The 16,254-nt window shown below is 37.5% G+C and overlaps 1 protein-coding gene across 1 annotated transcript in view; it reads left to right on the top strand.

Annotated features, from left to right (window-relative positions):
• Nucleotides 1-16,254, top strand: part of MAOA (monoamine oxidase A) — a 67,349-nt gene that overhangs the window by 30,554 nt on the left and 20,541 nt on the right. The window contains exons 4-5 of the mRNA XM_037057250.1: nucleotides 13,327-13,431; nucleotides 14,189-14,280. Of these exons, the coding sequence (XP_036913145.1) occupies nucleotides 13,327-13,431; nucleotides 14,189-14,280 (197 nt within the window). The remainder of the gene's footprint in view (nucleotides 1-13,326; nucleotides 13,432-14,188; nucleotides 14,281-16,254) is intronic.

The raw sequence follows: 16,254 nt of genomic DNA, 5'->3' as shown, positions 1-16,254 counted from the left end.
CTCTGTCTTTTGGTTGGAACATTTAAGCCATTTACATTTAAGGTGATTATTGATAGATACGGATGTAGTGCTGTTTTATTGTTAGACTCTTTTCCTCTAGTTTGTTTTCCTTTCCTCTCCTCCTCCTCCTCCTCCTCCTCCTCTTCTTCTTCTTCTTCTTCTTCTTCTTCTTCTTCTTCTTCAAGCAAGCCCCTTAACATGTGCTGCAGTACTAGTACAGTAAAGCTGCTAACAAACTCCTTTTGCTTCTTCTCATCTGGGAAGCTCCCTATTTCTTTTTCAATTTTAAATGATAGTCTTGCTGGGTAAAGTGGCCTTGGTTGTAGGTCCTTGCTTTTCTATGTGTGTCTGTGGTTGTAAGGCTTTTCTCCAGGTAGTGTTCAGATGGTTATTCAAGATGATTTCTCCATAATTTAGTTGTAATTCTAGATTGGTCCTAGGATGATGTTAATGTAGCTTTTACTTACTCCACCACCATCTTGGATTTCCTGTTTCTTTTTGTAAAATAACAACATAATGAGGTGGGTGAATCACTGGAAAATTGCCACTGTCTAGTTAAACCAAACAGTATTATTTATGATCCAGATTGCTTCAGTTCTTCAATTTTCCTAATGTGCAGCTTGATAGAATGCCTCAACTGTTTCTTCTGTCAGCAGTCTGCAGTGCATCCAGTTTCACTTCAGTATTCACCGTAGAAGTATTTTTGACCTTTGCTAGCTTGTGTTTATGGTGGAAATTTTGACATAACAATGTGGAATATGGAGCCTGAGCCTCTGTGCTGAGCACAGAGATAGATGTTTAGTGTTTTCTACACTGTCCCTTCCCTAATAGACTTTGTCTATCTACTTCAATCATAGAAGATTCACATTCTTGTGTTATATTCATTCATTGCTTCAATAAATAGTTACTGGCAAGTATACTCTGGACCAGATATCATTCCAGGGTAGAAATACAGTGGTAGGCATATGATCAAAGTTTCTGCTCACATTGAGCTTGCCATCTAAAAGGATGGCAAGTAAACAATAACAATAAATAATATTAGCTAACTTTTCTGCGTTTTCCTTCATGAATCTTGTGAATAGAATTCCTATTCTAATTCTGGTTTATTAGATCCTGACTCATACATAGAAGGTTCTTGCCTGGTTTCAACAGTGAGCAGGTTTTATGAATTTGTGAATTTGATATCGCTTTGTTTTATAGATTTTCTCTGATTTGTCAAATACAAATTAATCATGTGTATTTAAGCTAAAAGATGGCATCAGCTAGATATGTTTAAAATATTTTTCTTAATGATTCTTTTTCTTTGTATGTTAAGGGAAGCAGATGGACTTGAATGCCTCTTGGATTTATTGATTCATTACTTGCATTAGTAAATAAAATGTGTGGTTATTATTGTTGTTTTATGGGTGAATTTCACTGAGTTGTGGAGATTTTGTTTAATTTTGTAACACCAAGTCTTGGGGAGGAAGGAGGAAATGCTTGATATTTTTTCCATCAGTTCCTTCAGATCTTGGAAATGTAGGTAGGGTGTGGAGATGGAGAACACTGCCAAAGATGGAGCAAGGCATTTTTCAGGAACTGCTTTGAAGGACACATTGGCACATTCATGCATTTTGACTTTCTCCCTACTTTTCACATCCTCTCTAAATAAAATTAGAGTCTGTAAATATATACCACACATTTTTGTTTAGAGAATGGTGCAATAAAGATTGATTTGAAACAGTACAGGCTTTCCTGATAGTAACAGCTGAGAAAGCATTTTTTCCCTTGTATTTATTCTGTTCTTCCCAGAGCCACTTACTCCAGGTTTCTATGCCAACAACTAAAATCAAAGGTTTTTCAGAATATGTGTATGCTGGAATGCTAAGTAATTTTTGTCGTTGTTGTTGCTAGGAGGTGAACTTTGGTTTAGCCAGTAGGCTGTGTTGAAAGCAGAGGATGTATTTTTTGTTGTTGTTGGTTTTAATGTTTGCCAGGTATAACTGTGTCTTTTACCTCTTGCTTGTAATAATAGAGTGTTTTTGCTGCTTTTGTGGGCTTTGAGATGAAATACAACTGAAGCCTGGATGTTATCTCCATGGAGGAAAGGCCAGGGGAGGAAAGGTTACCTTGGGGGTGAGGTCCTTATTTTCCCAGTTTTGTCCCCTGCCAGGAATTCAGGGCCTTCTGCCCTGGTGACCATTTGCACCTGGCTGCAAATTGTTCAGCCACTTTGTTCACCCCTTTGTTTCAGTTTCCTTATTCTACTTGCCAAGGAATTTTCCTACCTTCTTACTATTGTGTCTCAGTTTGAGTTTCCCAATCATCCTGTGAAGTAATAAACATTTTCCCCATCTTACAGATGAAAAAACAGAGGCTCAGGGAATTTTAGGGGCCAGAGTGAGATTTTCCAGCTCTTAAGCTCAGGGTTCTGTGAGCTACACTACATTGTCCCTTATTCCATGGGCAGAAAGTCAACCTGTGAACCTTTAATAAACTTCTCCAAGATATGACAAAAATTACCAGCCACTTTGGTGGCAAGGGCTCTTGTGGACCTGAGGGGTAAAGTGTGTTCCTGGAAGCCATATGTGGCATTATTCACCAGAGTGGCTTCTTTTATCTTGAGAAGATCCTGAGTTACAGATCTGGAGCTACTCTGGCCCTCATGAGCACCTGACACCAGAGTAATCCCAGCCCATGGTAGTTAGGCTCAGTAGGCTAAAAACTACAGATGGATTTTATTATTGTGTTGAAATACTAAGTACAGAGGTCTAGAACATGGTTTGGAATTGTTGTTGGCTATACTTTTTGATAAATGATTTATGTAAACTTATTAGCCAAAATATGTCCAAGAGTATTTGATGCCATTATACTCTGCTTGGTTAAAAAAGAAAGAAAGAAAGAGGAGAAGACAATTAGGTAAGGCAAGTGTGGCCTGTGCTCATGATAAGAAAGTTTGTTTTAATTGTAAAAATGAGGTAATACAAGAAGGATTATTTGTTTTCCCTCTAAATTACAAATGTGTAGGTTTTTAAAAGCAGAGAGTCTAAAATGTTTACATATTTTCTTTTTTTCAAGAATGCATTATTTTTAAAATATTTTAAAAATTTCATTTACTTATCTTTAGAGGGGAAGAAAAGGAGAGAAATATCAATGTATGGTTGCCTCTCGTGAGTCCCCCGCTGGGAACTGGCCCGCAACCCAGGCATGTGCCCTGACTGGGAATCGAACCTCAATCGTGTGGTTCACAGACCCACGCTCAATCCACTGAGCTACACCAGCCAGGGCTACATATTTTTACTCTGATATATCAAGTATTGGGGATAAATACATATTGACATAGCTTGTAAAAGTAGTTTTTAGTAACTTACTTTGTTTTTCCCCTCTATTTTAAAAAGACTTAATTTACTTCTTGTGGTCACAGGAAAGCTTAGTGACAGAAATTACTCTTAAAGCCTTGTACTATTTAGAAAGCTCAGTCAGCATTAGCCATTTTCTCTCAAAGGCTTCTTTCTTTTTCTTATAAACTTTCAGGGATAAGTGTTTGATTTAGTTGCAAAGAGAATAAAGTCTCTGCTCAGTTGAAGTGACATCCCAATATATAGCAAAGTCAGGTTAATTATTAATTTTTCCATTAATTTTTAAAACAACTGTGAAATATACATAAAATTTACCATGTTAACCGTATTTAGGTGCACATTTCAGTGATAGGCATATGATCAAAGTTTCTGCTCACATTGAGCTTGCCATCTAAAAGGATGGCAAGTAAACAATAATAATAAATAATATTAGCTAACTTTTCTGCGTTTTCCTTCATGAATCTTGTGAATAGAATTCCTATTCTAATTCTGGTTTATTAGATCCTGACTCGTTTACCATGTTAACCGTATTTAGGTGCACATTTCAGTGATATTAATTACATTGTTTTGCTACCATCATTCATCTACAGAACTCTTTTAATCTTCCTTCCATTCATTTTTAGTAGGGAGTTTATTACCACATAAATTGTTTTCTAATCATTCATCAAAACATTATCTAGAGTCACTCTCCTACCTTGGTTTAAGTCAGACAAAGGATTTCTGTCATTAAGGCTCGGGAACTTTGTAATCACCTCCTCAAGTGGGGCCTCAACATGTTGGCTAATGGTAAAAAGAACCTTGTGAATAGAATGAAACATTATATAAGCAACTTCCTCAAGATAATTGCTCTAGTCTTCATGATAACTCGACTCCTGGAGGTTTTGAACTTTCAGATTAGAATGTAGTTACCAGTTTGAAGTTAGAATGGCTATACCCCTTCCTCCCTACTTCTTGCTTTGTACTTCTTTCCTGTTCCACACTTTTGAAGCCCCTACCTTCATCCCAGACCACACACCCACTAACTCAACCAAAAGGCTTAATCATTGGTTTGGAGTTTTCAAACTTTTGCAGAATAGCCTCCTAACAGTTGAAATCTTTTTTAAAAAAATTTCTGACATACTGTTAATCCCATACCTGCTCCATTCTGGACACTTCCTGAAGAAGGGAAGTTCCATTGTCCCATAAACACACTCTGACCCAGCCAGAAAATCTTTTCAGTCATTGCCCTGTCCTGCTATTTAATAGGATTGATGCTGCTACATAGCCCTCTCCCTCAGGTGTGAACTCCAGGGTTTTTCACTACTGTGTCAAACTCAATTAAGGACAGTTATTCTTACTTTAGAGATGGGAGAAAATTCAAGGTCCTTCAGAAGTGTGTCAAAGAGAGACAGAGATGGACAGATAGATAAATATAAAAATCTAGTTGATAACTAACTTTAGCGAACACGGAACTTGAAACTAAAAAGAGACAAATAATGATAATGTTGATACCTTATATTTGAGCAGTCTAGTACTATTTCTATAGCATTTCATTTTATTTTTTTGCTTTGTGTTTGAGTTTAATGCAACCAGAAGAAGAAAATTCTAAGATCACAGAAAATGTGTGTTATTATTGTTATTATATTTAAATGTAATGAACACTTTGATCCTGAAAGCTGTGAAGCTGAGTCCTTTTCATTTAAAAGACTTTTCTCATGTCAAAATTTTCAAACAAAGAGAACAATTACTGAAATAGTAGTTCATTGCCTTTCATTCCCATAACTCTCATCTAATTTGTCTGGCTCAAATTACATACATTGAACTTCAGGCTAAGATCTAATTTTGTGTGTTACCCAGTGGCCTAGTTTCCACAGCCACATTCAGTAGATAAACATCTCTGAGAAAGTATTAAGCTTCACAGATGTTGGGAAGGAATCACTATTGGCTCACACTTTCTGACCAGCAATGATTGATAAAAGTAGCTCCTGGGGTGCAGACATGGTGAAGTTGCTAATCTACATAATTATTTGGGCCCCTACCAAAGAAGTCTTGAGTGTCTGTGACTTTTCCCAATGTGTAGATTTTCTTAAAAATGCTTTTCTGATGTACAAATGTTAGAAAGAATGTGCTAGGAATCTGATGGTTCCTGGTCTACCCTACCTCCCACTGCAAGTCCTCATCATGTCTTCACCGTTGTGATCATAGAAACCATACCTGAGGTAACTCCATCCAGTAGAAGGTCGGTTGTGTGTGCCCAGTCATCAGGATGCATAATGAATGCAGTCAGTTAATACCCCTTAACCCTGTTGATCTGTTCTGATGCACTTTCTCACTGTATTGCTCATTTCCAACTGGCAGAAGTCCAGCTCAAGACAGCACAGAGCACTTTCAGTTTTAGGTGGATGTGCAAATGTGATTTTATTTTACATCTCTTAGTCAACTCATTGTTGTGAGATGAGGTACTCTGTTGTACAGGGGAGGTACTCATAAAAATATATTTCAATGTAGCATTTGAAAAATAAGTCTTCCAGTTATTGCAGCTTCCCATGTTTTCCCACGTTCTCTCAAGCTTGTGCCAATACCAGCCAGAATATGAAGAAAGAATGCTTAAGGGAGTATTTTCTTAGCAACATTATTCACAAAAGTTCTTTGCCAAAGGGGGTTTGTTGGGAAGATAGATTTTTGGAAGTGCTCCATATTCTGCCTTTGAGAGCCAAGATGTCCATTAGCAAATTAGGATCCTATGAGGATTGACAGTAAAAGAAAAATTTAAAGCTGCTTAACTATAAGCTGAGATTTCCTAAATTTATTACCATGGAACCTGTTTTCATATAATGCTATAAAGATCAGAATGAGAAATGCTAACATAGGGAATGTCTTTAGAAATTTAGGTTTCTTAAGGAACTGAGTCTTCTTTTTTTTTCCCCCTTCAACATCTTAAACATAGTGAATTCTACTAAATTTGATGGTATACTGGTATGGCTATTTTAGAAAAGGATGGATGTGGAATTGATATTAAAAATTAGTGTTAATTGATGTTCATTAGAAGGTCTTGTCTGATTTGGGAAAAGAAAAAGTCATTTGCATAGAAAAAGACTGGATGCTTAGAGCTAAATATGATATGAGATGGGCTATAAAAGCAAGACTTCTACATTCCCTTATATTTCTTCATTTATGGTGTATTTCTTGGAATCTTGTTATTTACAAGGCAGTGTAGGAGATAATAAACACATGTGAAACATTGTCCTTCTCAGATGCATTGGGACTAGTCAGGAAAGTAACACATACATAAATCAGTTGAATACAGTGTAGGAAATGGTGAGGTGCCATAAGCCACCATCTTGTGCCATGAGATAAGTGACAGTGTGTGTGAATTAAAAAATGAGTGCTGCTTCGCTTTACTTATGCTCTCTAACTCTCATATAAGAATTTGTCTTGTGACTTACCCTAACCAGAAATGTATAGGAGAGAAAAATCTTGGAAATCTAGTTCAGCCTGAACAAGTTGACACAGTACAAAACCATCACACCGTCTCTTTCCAGTCACTTTCTCAGTGGGCCCACATACAAAGTGTCATGGTAGTGAGGATGGACTCAACAGTATGACCTTTTACTCATTAAGCCTGATTTAACTTTGACCATCATTTGTCGTTAGGGAAATGCAAGTCAAAACTACAATGAGATACCACTTTGTACCCACCAGGATGGCTGTCATAAAAAAAAGATAGACAGTAACTAGTGTTGATGAGGATATTAAGAAATTTGGACCTTCATAATATAAAATGGAATGTAAAATGATGCAGCTGCTTTGAAAAATAATTTGGCAGTTCTTCAAATGGAGTGGGGGATAATAAAGAATGACTATTAATGAGTAACGGTTTCTTCCTGGGGTGACAAAATGTTGTAAAATTACATGTGATGGTTGCACAACTCTCTGAATATATCCAAAACCATTATATTAAATGTATGAACTATAGAGCATGTGAATATATTAAAGCTGTTAAAAATGTTCTGTCAATTATCTTTACTTACTCAACAGCCTCCAGAACTTCTATTATTTCAATCATAATTGCTTTGTTTGTAATTACTGTATATAACTAGAATTCCTTGGGGAAAAGGGCATAACTATTTTTTGAAACCTTTCATTCTTGATGATATGTCATTATTTATACCTGACCTTAATGGTTATCCTTTCCTAAAGATGGGACTGTACAATTCAAGTGCCCACTGTGTTAGCTGATAGCTGTGCAAGTCCTGAGAAGAGAGGCTGAGAATAAGATGAAATACCAGGTCATGAACAAATATTCAGAAACACGCTACCAGCTCTTGAATTTGTATGAAAGGTTGTAGATAACAAGTTGGTAGTACTCATAAATATAAACGGAGCAGAAGAATGAAAATGCAAACCATAACAGTGTACAAATATAATAACAAACCCAGATGCTGGATGAGTTCCCCAGGGAAATGCCTGGGCAGAGGAAAAGAAAAAGTCTGGACTCTGGACCATGAGGGAGTCAGTAGATAGGAAAAGGGAGGGTCTTGAAAAGAATGGGAACTGAGTACCAACTTGGGAGAACCAGCACATTCCAATGGGATAGATTTTTTCCGTGTCAATTATGATGGCTTTTTTTAGGTAGAGTAGAACTATGCATGTTTTAAGAGGCTGAGTCACCTGCATTTGGAAAGAGAAAGAAAATTATTTTATTAACTATTAATACAACATAACACTGCCATCCTGCTTAATGGATCTCTTTTTAGATTTTTCATTATTTAAAGCATTATTATGAACTATAGAAAAGAAATCACTAAAATTTTTTATAAGCTTCTCACAAAACAGTGGGACTAGAAGGGTGCCAAGGGATTCATATGGGTTACAGACATATTCTTAAAACAATCCAGAATATGTCTGTTTATTTTCAAGATGATTAAAGAACATTAGTTGGCACCTTCCCTCAGTGGCCTTTGATACCCTTTAATACCACTCATTTCCTTTTGTTTAACTAAAATACAAAAATACAGCGAGATGAAACTCTCTTAACATGCCAGTGCTACTTGCTTTTACTATAAACTTGGCTTATCTTATATGACCAAAACTAAAGAATGATGTAGGAGGCATAAACTGTATCTGGCACTAGTCTCTTGTTTTTACGTATGTTGTTAGATCAGAGATGTGATTGCTCAAAGGGACTTAAGTATTTGGGGCACAATTCCAGGGACATTGTGTTCTAGTAGACATCAACAATTTCTGCTGTACCAAAGACATTTTCCTCTAAAGATTAAAAGCCAACTTGGAAGGGTAGCATGGTTTCAGAGTACAGGCACAAAATAAACTTGACTTTGTTCAAGATTTTTAAAAATTGTTTCATCTTTATTTTTATATATTTTAATATATTTTATTGATTATGCTATTAAAGTTGTCCCATTTTTTTCTCCCCTTTATTGCCCTCTGCCCTGCACTCCCCCTCCCACCATCATTCCCCCGCCTTAGTTGATATCCATGGGTCATACATATAAGTTCTTTGGTTTCTCCATTTCCTATACTATTCTTTACTTCCCCCTGTCTATTTTGTACCTTCCATTTATGCTTCTTATTCCCTGTAACTTTTCCTCCATTCTCCCTTCTCACCCTTCCCAATGATAACCCTCCATGTGATCTCTATTTCTGTGAATCTGTTCCTGTTCTAGTTGTTTGCTTAGTTCTGGTGTTATTTTTTTTTAAGGTTCAGTTGTTGATAGTTGTGAGTTTCTTGTCATTTTACTGTTTGTATTTTATATCTTCTTTTTCTTAGCTAAGCCCCTTTAACATTTCATATAATAAGGGTTTGGTACTGATGAACTCCTTTAACTTGTCTTTATTTAGGAAGAACTTTATCTCCCTTTCCATTCTAAATGATAGCTTTGCTGGATAGAGTCATATTGGATGTAGGTCCTTGCTTTTCATAACTTTGAATACTTCTTTCCAGCTCCTTCTTTTTTATTTATTTTATTTTATTTTAATTGTTGTTCAAGTGATGTTTTCTGTCTTTTACCCCCATCCCAGCCAACCCCCCAGCCCTCCCCAACTCCTTCATGTTTTCAACCCCCTTGTTATTGTCCATGTGTCCTTTATACTTGTTCCTGCAAACCCTTCCCCTTTTACCCTGAAATTCCTTCCCCTCTCCCTTCTGGTCACTGTCAGCCTGTTCTCAATTTCAGTGTCTTTGGTTATATTTTGCTTGCTTGTTTGCTTTGTTTTGTTGTTTAGCTTCCTGTTAAAGGTGAGATCATATGGTATTTGTCTTTCACCGCCTGGCTTTTTTTATTTAGCATAATGCTTTCCAGTTTCATCCATGCTGTCACAAAGGGTAGGAGCTCTTTCTTTCTTTCTGCTGAATAGAATTCCATTGTGTAAATGTACTATAGTTTTTTTTCCCATTCATTTATTGATGGGCACCTAGATTGCTTCCAGCACTTGGCTATTGTAAATTGTGTTGCTATGAACATTGGGGCACATAGATTCTTTTGGATTGGTGTTCCAGGGTTGTTAGGATGCAACCCCTTCTTGCCTGTAAAGTTTCTTTTGAGAAATCAGCTAATAGTCTTATGGGTGCTCCTTTGTAGGTAACTGCCACCTTTTCCTGTGCTGCTTTTAAGATTCTATCCTTATCTTTAATCTTGGGTAATTTAATTATGATGTGCCTTAGTGTGAGCTTCTTTGGGGCCAACCTCTTTGCAACTTTCTGAGCTTCCTGGACTTCCTGGAAGTCTATCTCCTTTGCCAGATTGGGGAAGTTTTCCTTCATTATTTGTTGAAATAAGTTTCTAATTTCTTGCTCTTCCTCTTTTCCTTCTGGCACCCCTATGATTTGGATTTTGGAATGTTTAAAGTTGTCCTGGAGGTTCCTAAGCCTCTCCTCATTTTTTTGAATTTTTGTTTCTTCATTCTGTTCCAGTTGAATGTTTATTTCTTCCCGCAGTCCCAAATCATTCCAGTTCTGGCTTCCTTCCCTTCACTGTTGGTTTCCTGTACATTTTCCTTTATTTCACTTTTCATAGCCTTCACTTTTTCCTAAATTTTGTGACCATACTCAACCATTTCTGTTAATATCCTCACTACCACTGTTTTGAACTGTGCATCTGATAGGTTGGGTATCTCTTTATCACATATTGTATTTTTTCTGAATCTTTGATCTGTTCTTTCATTTGGGCCATATTTTTTTTTGTCTCGGCATGTCTGTTATGCAGTAAGGGGCAGAGCCTTAGGTATTCACTGGGATAGCGCAACCCACTTAGCTATGTTGTGGGACTGTATGTGGGGGTGTGGTCCAACAGGGAATCATGTCACATGGTCAGCTCTTGGCCAGCTTTCAGTCACTTCCTCACTTTTTGCTGCTAAGTGGTTTGGGATTGAGAAACTGCTGACACCTTTGTGAGAAAACTATAACATTATATTTAAGAGACTGACAAGATCTGGTTAGCAGGCAGTTCTCAGCTAACAGACATTGCCAGGCCCTCCCACTACACTACTTTTGGGATTCACACATGCAAAAAGTAGTCTCAACAGTTATCTAGTTTAGAAGCAGGGTGTGGAAGAAATAAGCCTCCCAGGGGCTTGTGAGAAAGGAAAAAGTGACGTGTAAGTGACTGTTTCCATATAGTATCCACATTTCTTTAGCAAATTTGGGTTTTTCTATGGAATAAGAGCAGAGAAGCCAGAAAATGCTAAGAGTAATTACTAAATTCCCTTTATCAACTTGGTGCCTTTCTCAACAGGATAAAGATTGATGCCAGGGTGGGTCTTTATAATCTTCTAAGAATATTCCATGGCTCCCATTCCTACAAAGATTGCCAGGCTAGACATTTCTCTTTCACTGGATTCTTCAGTTCCCCTGCCACCTCTGTTTAACAAGGCTTAGATTATGGGGTCCATAGGACCTTGCATGAAACCTTACTGTGGTTAGCCTTGTCCTGAGAAGAACTTCATTAGGAATGTGGGGCATATTTTTTTAGTTATGTTTATAATACTTTTCTTAATGCTCTCTGATGATTGCACATATTTAATTTTTAAAAACATTTTTCAAAGCAAAATCAGTGTTTTATGAGACTGTTGACTTGAGTATAAACTCATCTTATAGAGAAAAATGTAGATTTTCCCCCACTTTTAATTAAGGGGAGAATTATAACAAGAACCAGCTGTTGTAAATTCTGCCTGTGAGCTATTACTTAACCTCATTCTTTCCCCTTTTAATAGCTACTTTTTGTGTTGTGGGTAAAATGTCTCTGCCCATTTCTCTCAGAACATGTTTTGGCATTTTCCAAAGTTGACCCTGTTTGCTGAGCAGTCATCTTATACCTCAGAGCTTTTTAGACTCCAGTTTTACTCTTTAGAAGTATAAAAAATATGAGTGGAAGGTTTATAAATTTTACATTTCAAAGTTATCTCTATTTTAAAAGTTAGGAAGCTTAAGATGTCTTTAGAACAAGCCTATCTCAACATTTCATCAACCATATGGGAGGCCAGAAAATTTAATGTTTGTGATCAACTGCTTTGGGAACAGGAAATTTCTATTCTTCTATTTCCTAGCTAATATCCTTGGGCTTTAATTTTCTCATTTATAAAATGGGAATATTAATAGGGCTTGCCTCTCAAGGTTGGGGTAAGCATTACATAAGAGAAAACATATAAAGGGCTTAGGACAGTGCCAGGCATGGAGAAAGATCTTGATAAATGTTAGTGAGAATAGTGGTGGTAATGATAAAGATTTTGGAGTCCCAAAAAGTATTACAGCATTACAACATAGTATTTTCCAGATCATATTATTAGCCAAGCTTATTTGAATTTGGTAGTGTTGAGGAAAAAATTTGTCTGTCACATACTGCCTGTGTATATTTTTACTTAGTTGGAGTATGTGTGCACAAGCTTGCAAGTGTGCACACATGAGTGCAAATACTGTTACATCTTCGTCTATGCCTTGATGGTCAAGAGTTTTGCTTTAGCCCCTTTTGAAAAATTCAACATAGTTGTCCATGTTGCACAGTGCACACAGTAGGATTTCTGCAGATATATACTGCTTTTATTTTTGTAATTAATTAATTAATTTTTAGATAGAGTGGAATGGAGGGAGAGAAACATCAATGTTTGGTTGTCTGTCATGCACCTTTACTGGGGATGTGGCTGACAACCCAGGTGTATGCCCTGACTGGGAATTGAACCGGTGACCCTTTGATTCACTAGCCAGTGCTCAATCCACTAAGCTATACCAGCTAGGGCTCTAATGTTTTTATGTGATAAAAAAATCAAAATCTCATGCTGAATTGTAGGTATTGTGACCTTATGAAAATTCACAACATGTTTTGTGTTTAAAGAAATTAAATTAGTAAATAAGTCTTTAAAATCTACTTAGACCTGTTAATTTTTACACAGTAGAACACAGGTAGCAAACACAAGGCCCACAGCTGAAAGAAGCCCTCCACCTTGTTTTATCTGGCCCAGCACCTTGTTTCTACCTGGTGGCAGTGCCGAGCTGTCGCTTAACTGTTAAGGACTAGTTACCACCCCCAACACCATCCAGTCTTCCAGTCTCTCCCACTCCCACCTACTGTGGCTCATTCCTGGAACATACTGTTCCCTTTACCATCTAGCCTCCCTGTTTCTCCATCCACTGTGCCATACTCCTGGAAGATACCCTATCTCCACACCATACAGTTATCCTGTCTCTCCTCAACCCCATCCACTGTGGCTCATTGCAGACAGATACCATTCCTTCATTCCTGGAAGGTACTCCTCTTTCACTCCATCCAATCTCTCTGTATGCCCCACACCATTTATTAATTTTAGGTATTCAATCCTAAAATTACATTCAGCCCTTTGAAGGCAAACACAAGGCTGATGTGGCCCCTGGTGAAAATGAGTTTGACATCCCTTCAGTAGAGGATTCTGTTACTTTGAAAATGGCTCATACATTGGTTGGTTTTGAGTTTTTAAAATACTATCCTCATTTAAGGTATTACCCTTTGTTTTTATGTTACAGGGAAAAACGTACCCCTTCCGGGGTGCATTCCCTCCTGTATGGAACCCAATTGCATATCTGGACTACAACAACTTGTGGCGGACAATGGATAACATGGGAAAGGAGGTAAAGTGTGTGTGTTCAGTTTGCACATGACCTGTTTCTGTAGTAACAGTAGTAGCTGTTTAATATCCTTCTACAGTGCAGGGAGCGTGGCTCTGGATAATGATGCATATCATTCCCAATGTACCCAACAAGTCTGAAAAGTTTCCAGTATTTCCACTTTACAAGTGAGGAAAATGAGTGCCAAGGGGTTCTGTGATTTCCCCAAGACAATATAGCAAGGGAACTAGGATTCAAACCCACATCCATCTAATACTAATGCCTGTGTACTTTGCACTCTCTGCCACTGAGAATCTATGTGACATATGTTTACTAGGTATCCTACTTATATGATGGCACTTTAGTAGTAAAGGAAAGACAGATTTGTTTCCTCAAGGTTTTTTTTTTACTTAGTCTCAGGCTCTGTAACATCACTCTGAAACTTAAATTTGGGACTTAAAATGGGTGTTAACTTTCAATAATAGTAATTATCATTATTATCAACATTCATTAGTTTATATGTTCACACTACATATTAATGTATTACAAATTTATACAGGCATTTATATATTGCCACTATTATTATTTTTTCTAGCAACATAATTATTCTAGCAACAGCATTAAGACATAGAATCCAAAGAGCTATACATTGAATTGTATGCTAATCACACATTCCAACATGGACAGAAAAACCAGTTTTCAGAGATTCTTCTTAGGGCATCTTGGCAGGGCAGTGGACAGTAACCATCACACCTGGATATGAGCCCTTCTTTCTCTGCAGATTCCAGCTGATGCGCCATGGAATGCTCCCCATGCACATGAATGGGACAGAATTACGATGAAAGACCTCATCGAAAAGATCTGTTGGACACAGTAATCTTGACTATTTAAAAATTACTTTTTATCTTCAATTCTGATTATTTCTATCCTAGCTTGAACTGTACCATTTTTCCTTCTAAATTATAGGAAAAGAGTTAAGAGGAAATCTAATGATCTTTCAGTCAATAGCAACAATAAGGACATTTAGAGATTTAAGAGCATGTTTGAACATAACATGAACCTAAAGCTTAAGAAGAAAAGTAGGTGAATGAAGTAGAACATTTTTTGATGAAACAATTTTGTGATTTGCAATAAAACAAGTGATTTGCAAGTGATTATGTTTACAGATTATATAGCAGTCAGATATAGAAGCAATTTGGAAAGTAATTTCATATAGATATAAAAATATGAAACTGGAGGGATACTAGTATATTTTAACAAAAATATAAACTATAATGTTTTCAGTGAGAATTTGTGTATTAGCTGAGTTACTTACAGATTATTCAGTGACCACTTGGGGCTCCTATGTGAAAGCACTGCATCAAGCAGTGCTTTCTGAGGAATGGTGGTGAATTTGTTAAACAAGTCATCTACTCTTATGGAGTTTACATTCTTCTAGCAGGAGACTGGTATAATAGACAAAATTACATGGTGCTAGGGGAGTGACTGTAACAGTTAATCTGAAATGTCAAAGAATAAAGGAGATATTCTTTAATGAAGCAATCTTTAAACAGAAACAAAAAAGTTGAAGCATCAATCAAAAATAAACCACAGAGGATGGGAGGAAATAAGGAAGAGTAGAAGGTATTGGGCATGGTATCTTTCAGGAATGTTCCATAATGAATAAAGAGAGAGCAAAGATGTATAGTGTAAGAAGGCAGTATGTTTCCAGAATGAGTTTCAGTGGATTGGGAAAACAAGAAATGTGGATGGTGTATGCAGATGGTATATTTTAGGAATGAACCATAGTGAGTGGAGGGAGACATGAAAGATGGCTGGTGTGTTTGGATAATATCTTCCAATAATGAGCAAGTTATTGGGGGGAGGTAGGAAGAGTGGATGGTATGAGAAATTGTATATTGCAGGAATAAACCTCAGTGCATGGTGAGGAGACAGGAAAAATGGGTGGTGCAGTGGGATGCCATATTTTAGGAGAAAGACAGGAAGGGTGGATACTGTGGGGGATTGGTATCTTCTAAAACTGAGACACAGTGGATGGATGGAAACAGAAATGATGGGTGATATGGGAGGATGGTATCTTCCAGGAATGAGCCATGGGGGATGGAGCAAGACAAAGGGATGATGATGTAAGGGGATAAGCCACTATAGATAGGAGTAGATGGCTAAGGATGAATGTTGTGGGAGGGTAGTAGCATCCAAAAATGAACCAAGGTACATGAGGAGAGACAGTAAGGATGGATGGGGTAGTTAAATGATATCTTCCAGGAATGAGCCTCAGTTGATGGGGGGTGGATAGGACAGATGGATGATGTGTGCAGATAATATACTTTAAGAATGAGCTAATGAATGGTGTGGGGCATACAGAGAGATTGGATGGAGTGAAAGAGGAGTATCTTCCAGGAATGAAGGAACGGTATCTGTCTTCAATGAGCCACAGTGGATGGGGTTGAGGAGAGACAGGATAACTGTATGGTGTGGAGATAGGGTATCTTCCAGGAGTATGGCACAGTGGATGGGGAAACAGGGAGGCTAGATGGTAAATGGAACAGTATGTTCCAGGAATGAGCCACAGTAGGTGGGAGTGGGAGAGACTGGAAGACTGGTTGGTGTTGGGGGTGGTATTGGTATCCTCCCCAAATAAGCAACAGAGGATGGGATGAAAGGAAGAGAAGATGGTATAGGAGATGGTATCTTCCTGGAATGAGCCACAGTTGATGGGGAGGTACAAAAAGACAGGTTATGTGAGTGAGTGGTGTAATCTGGGAATGCTTAGTGACTGTGAGGGGAGACAGGAAGGATATATGATGTAGTGGGATGGTATCTTCCAGGAATAAACCACATTTAATG

The sequence above is a fragment of the Sturnira hondurensis genome, unplaced genomic scaffold (assembly GCF_014824575.4).
Source record: "Sturnira hondurensis isolate 20B ecotype Veracruz unplaced genomic scaffold, ASM1482457v3 Scaffold0009560, whole genome shotgun sequence".
NCBI classification, from domain to species: Eukaryota; Metazoa; Chordata; class Mammalia; order Chiroptera; family Phyllostomidae; genus Sturnira; species Sturnira hondurensis.
This window is presented reverse-complemented; position numbering and strand designations above follow the sequence as displayed.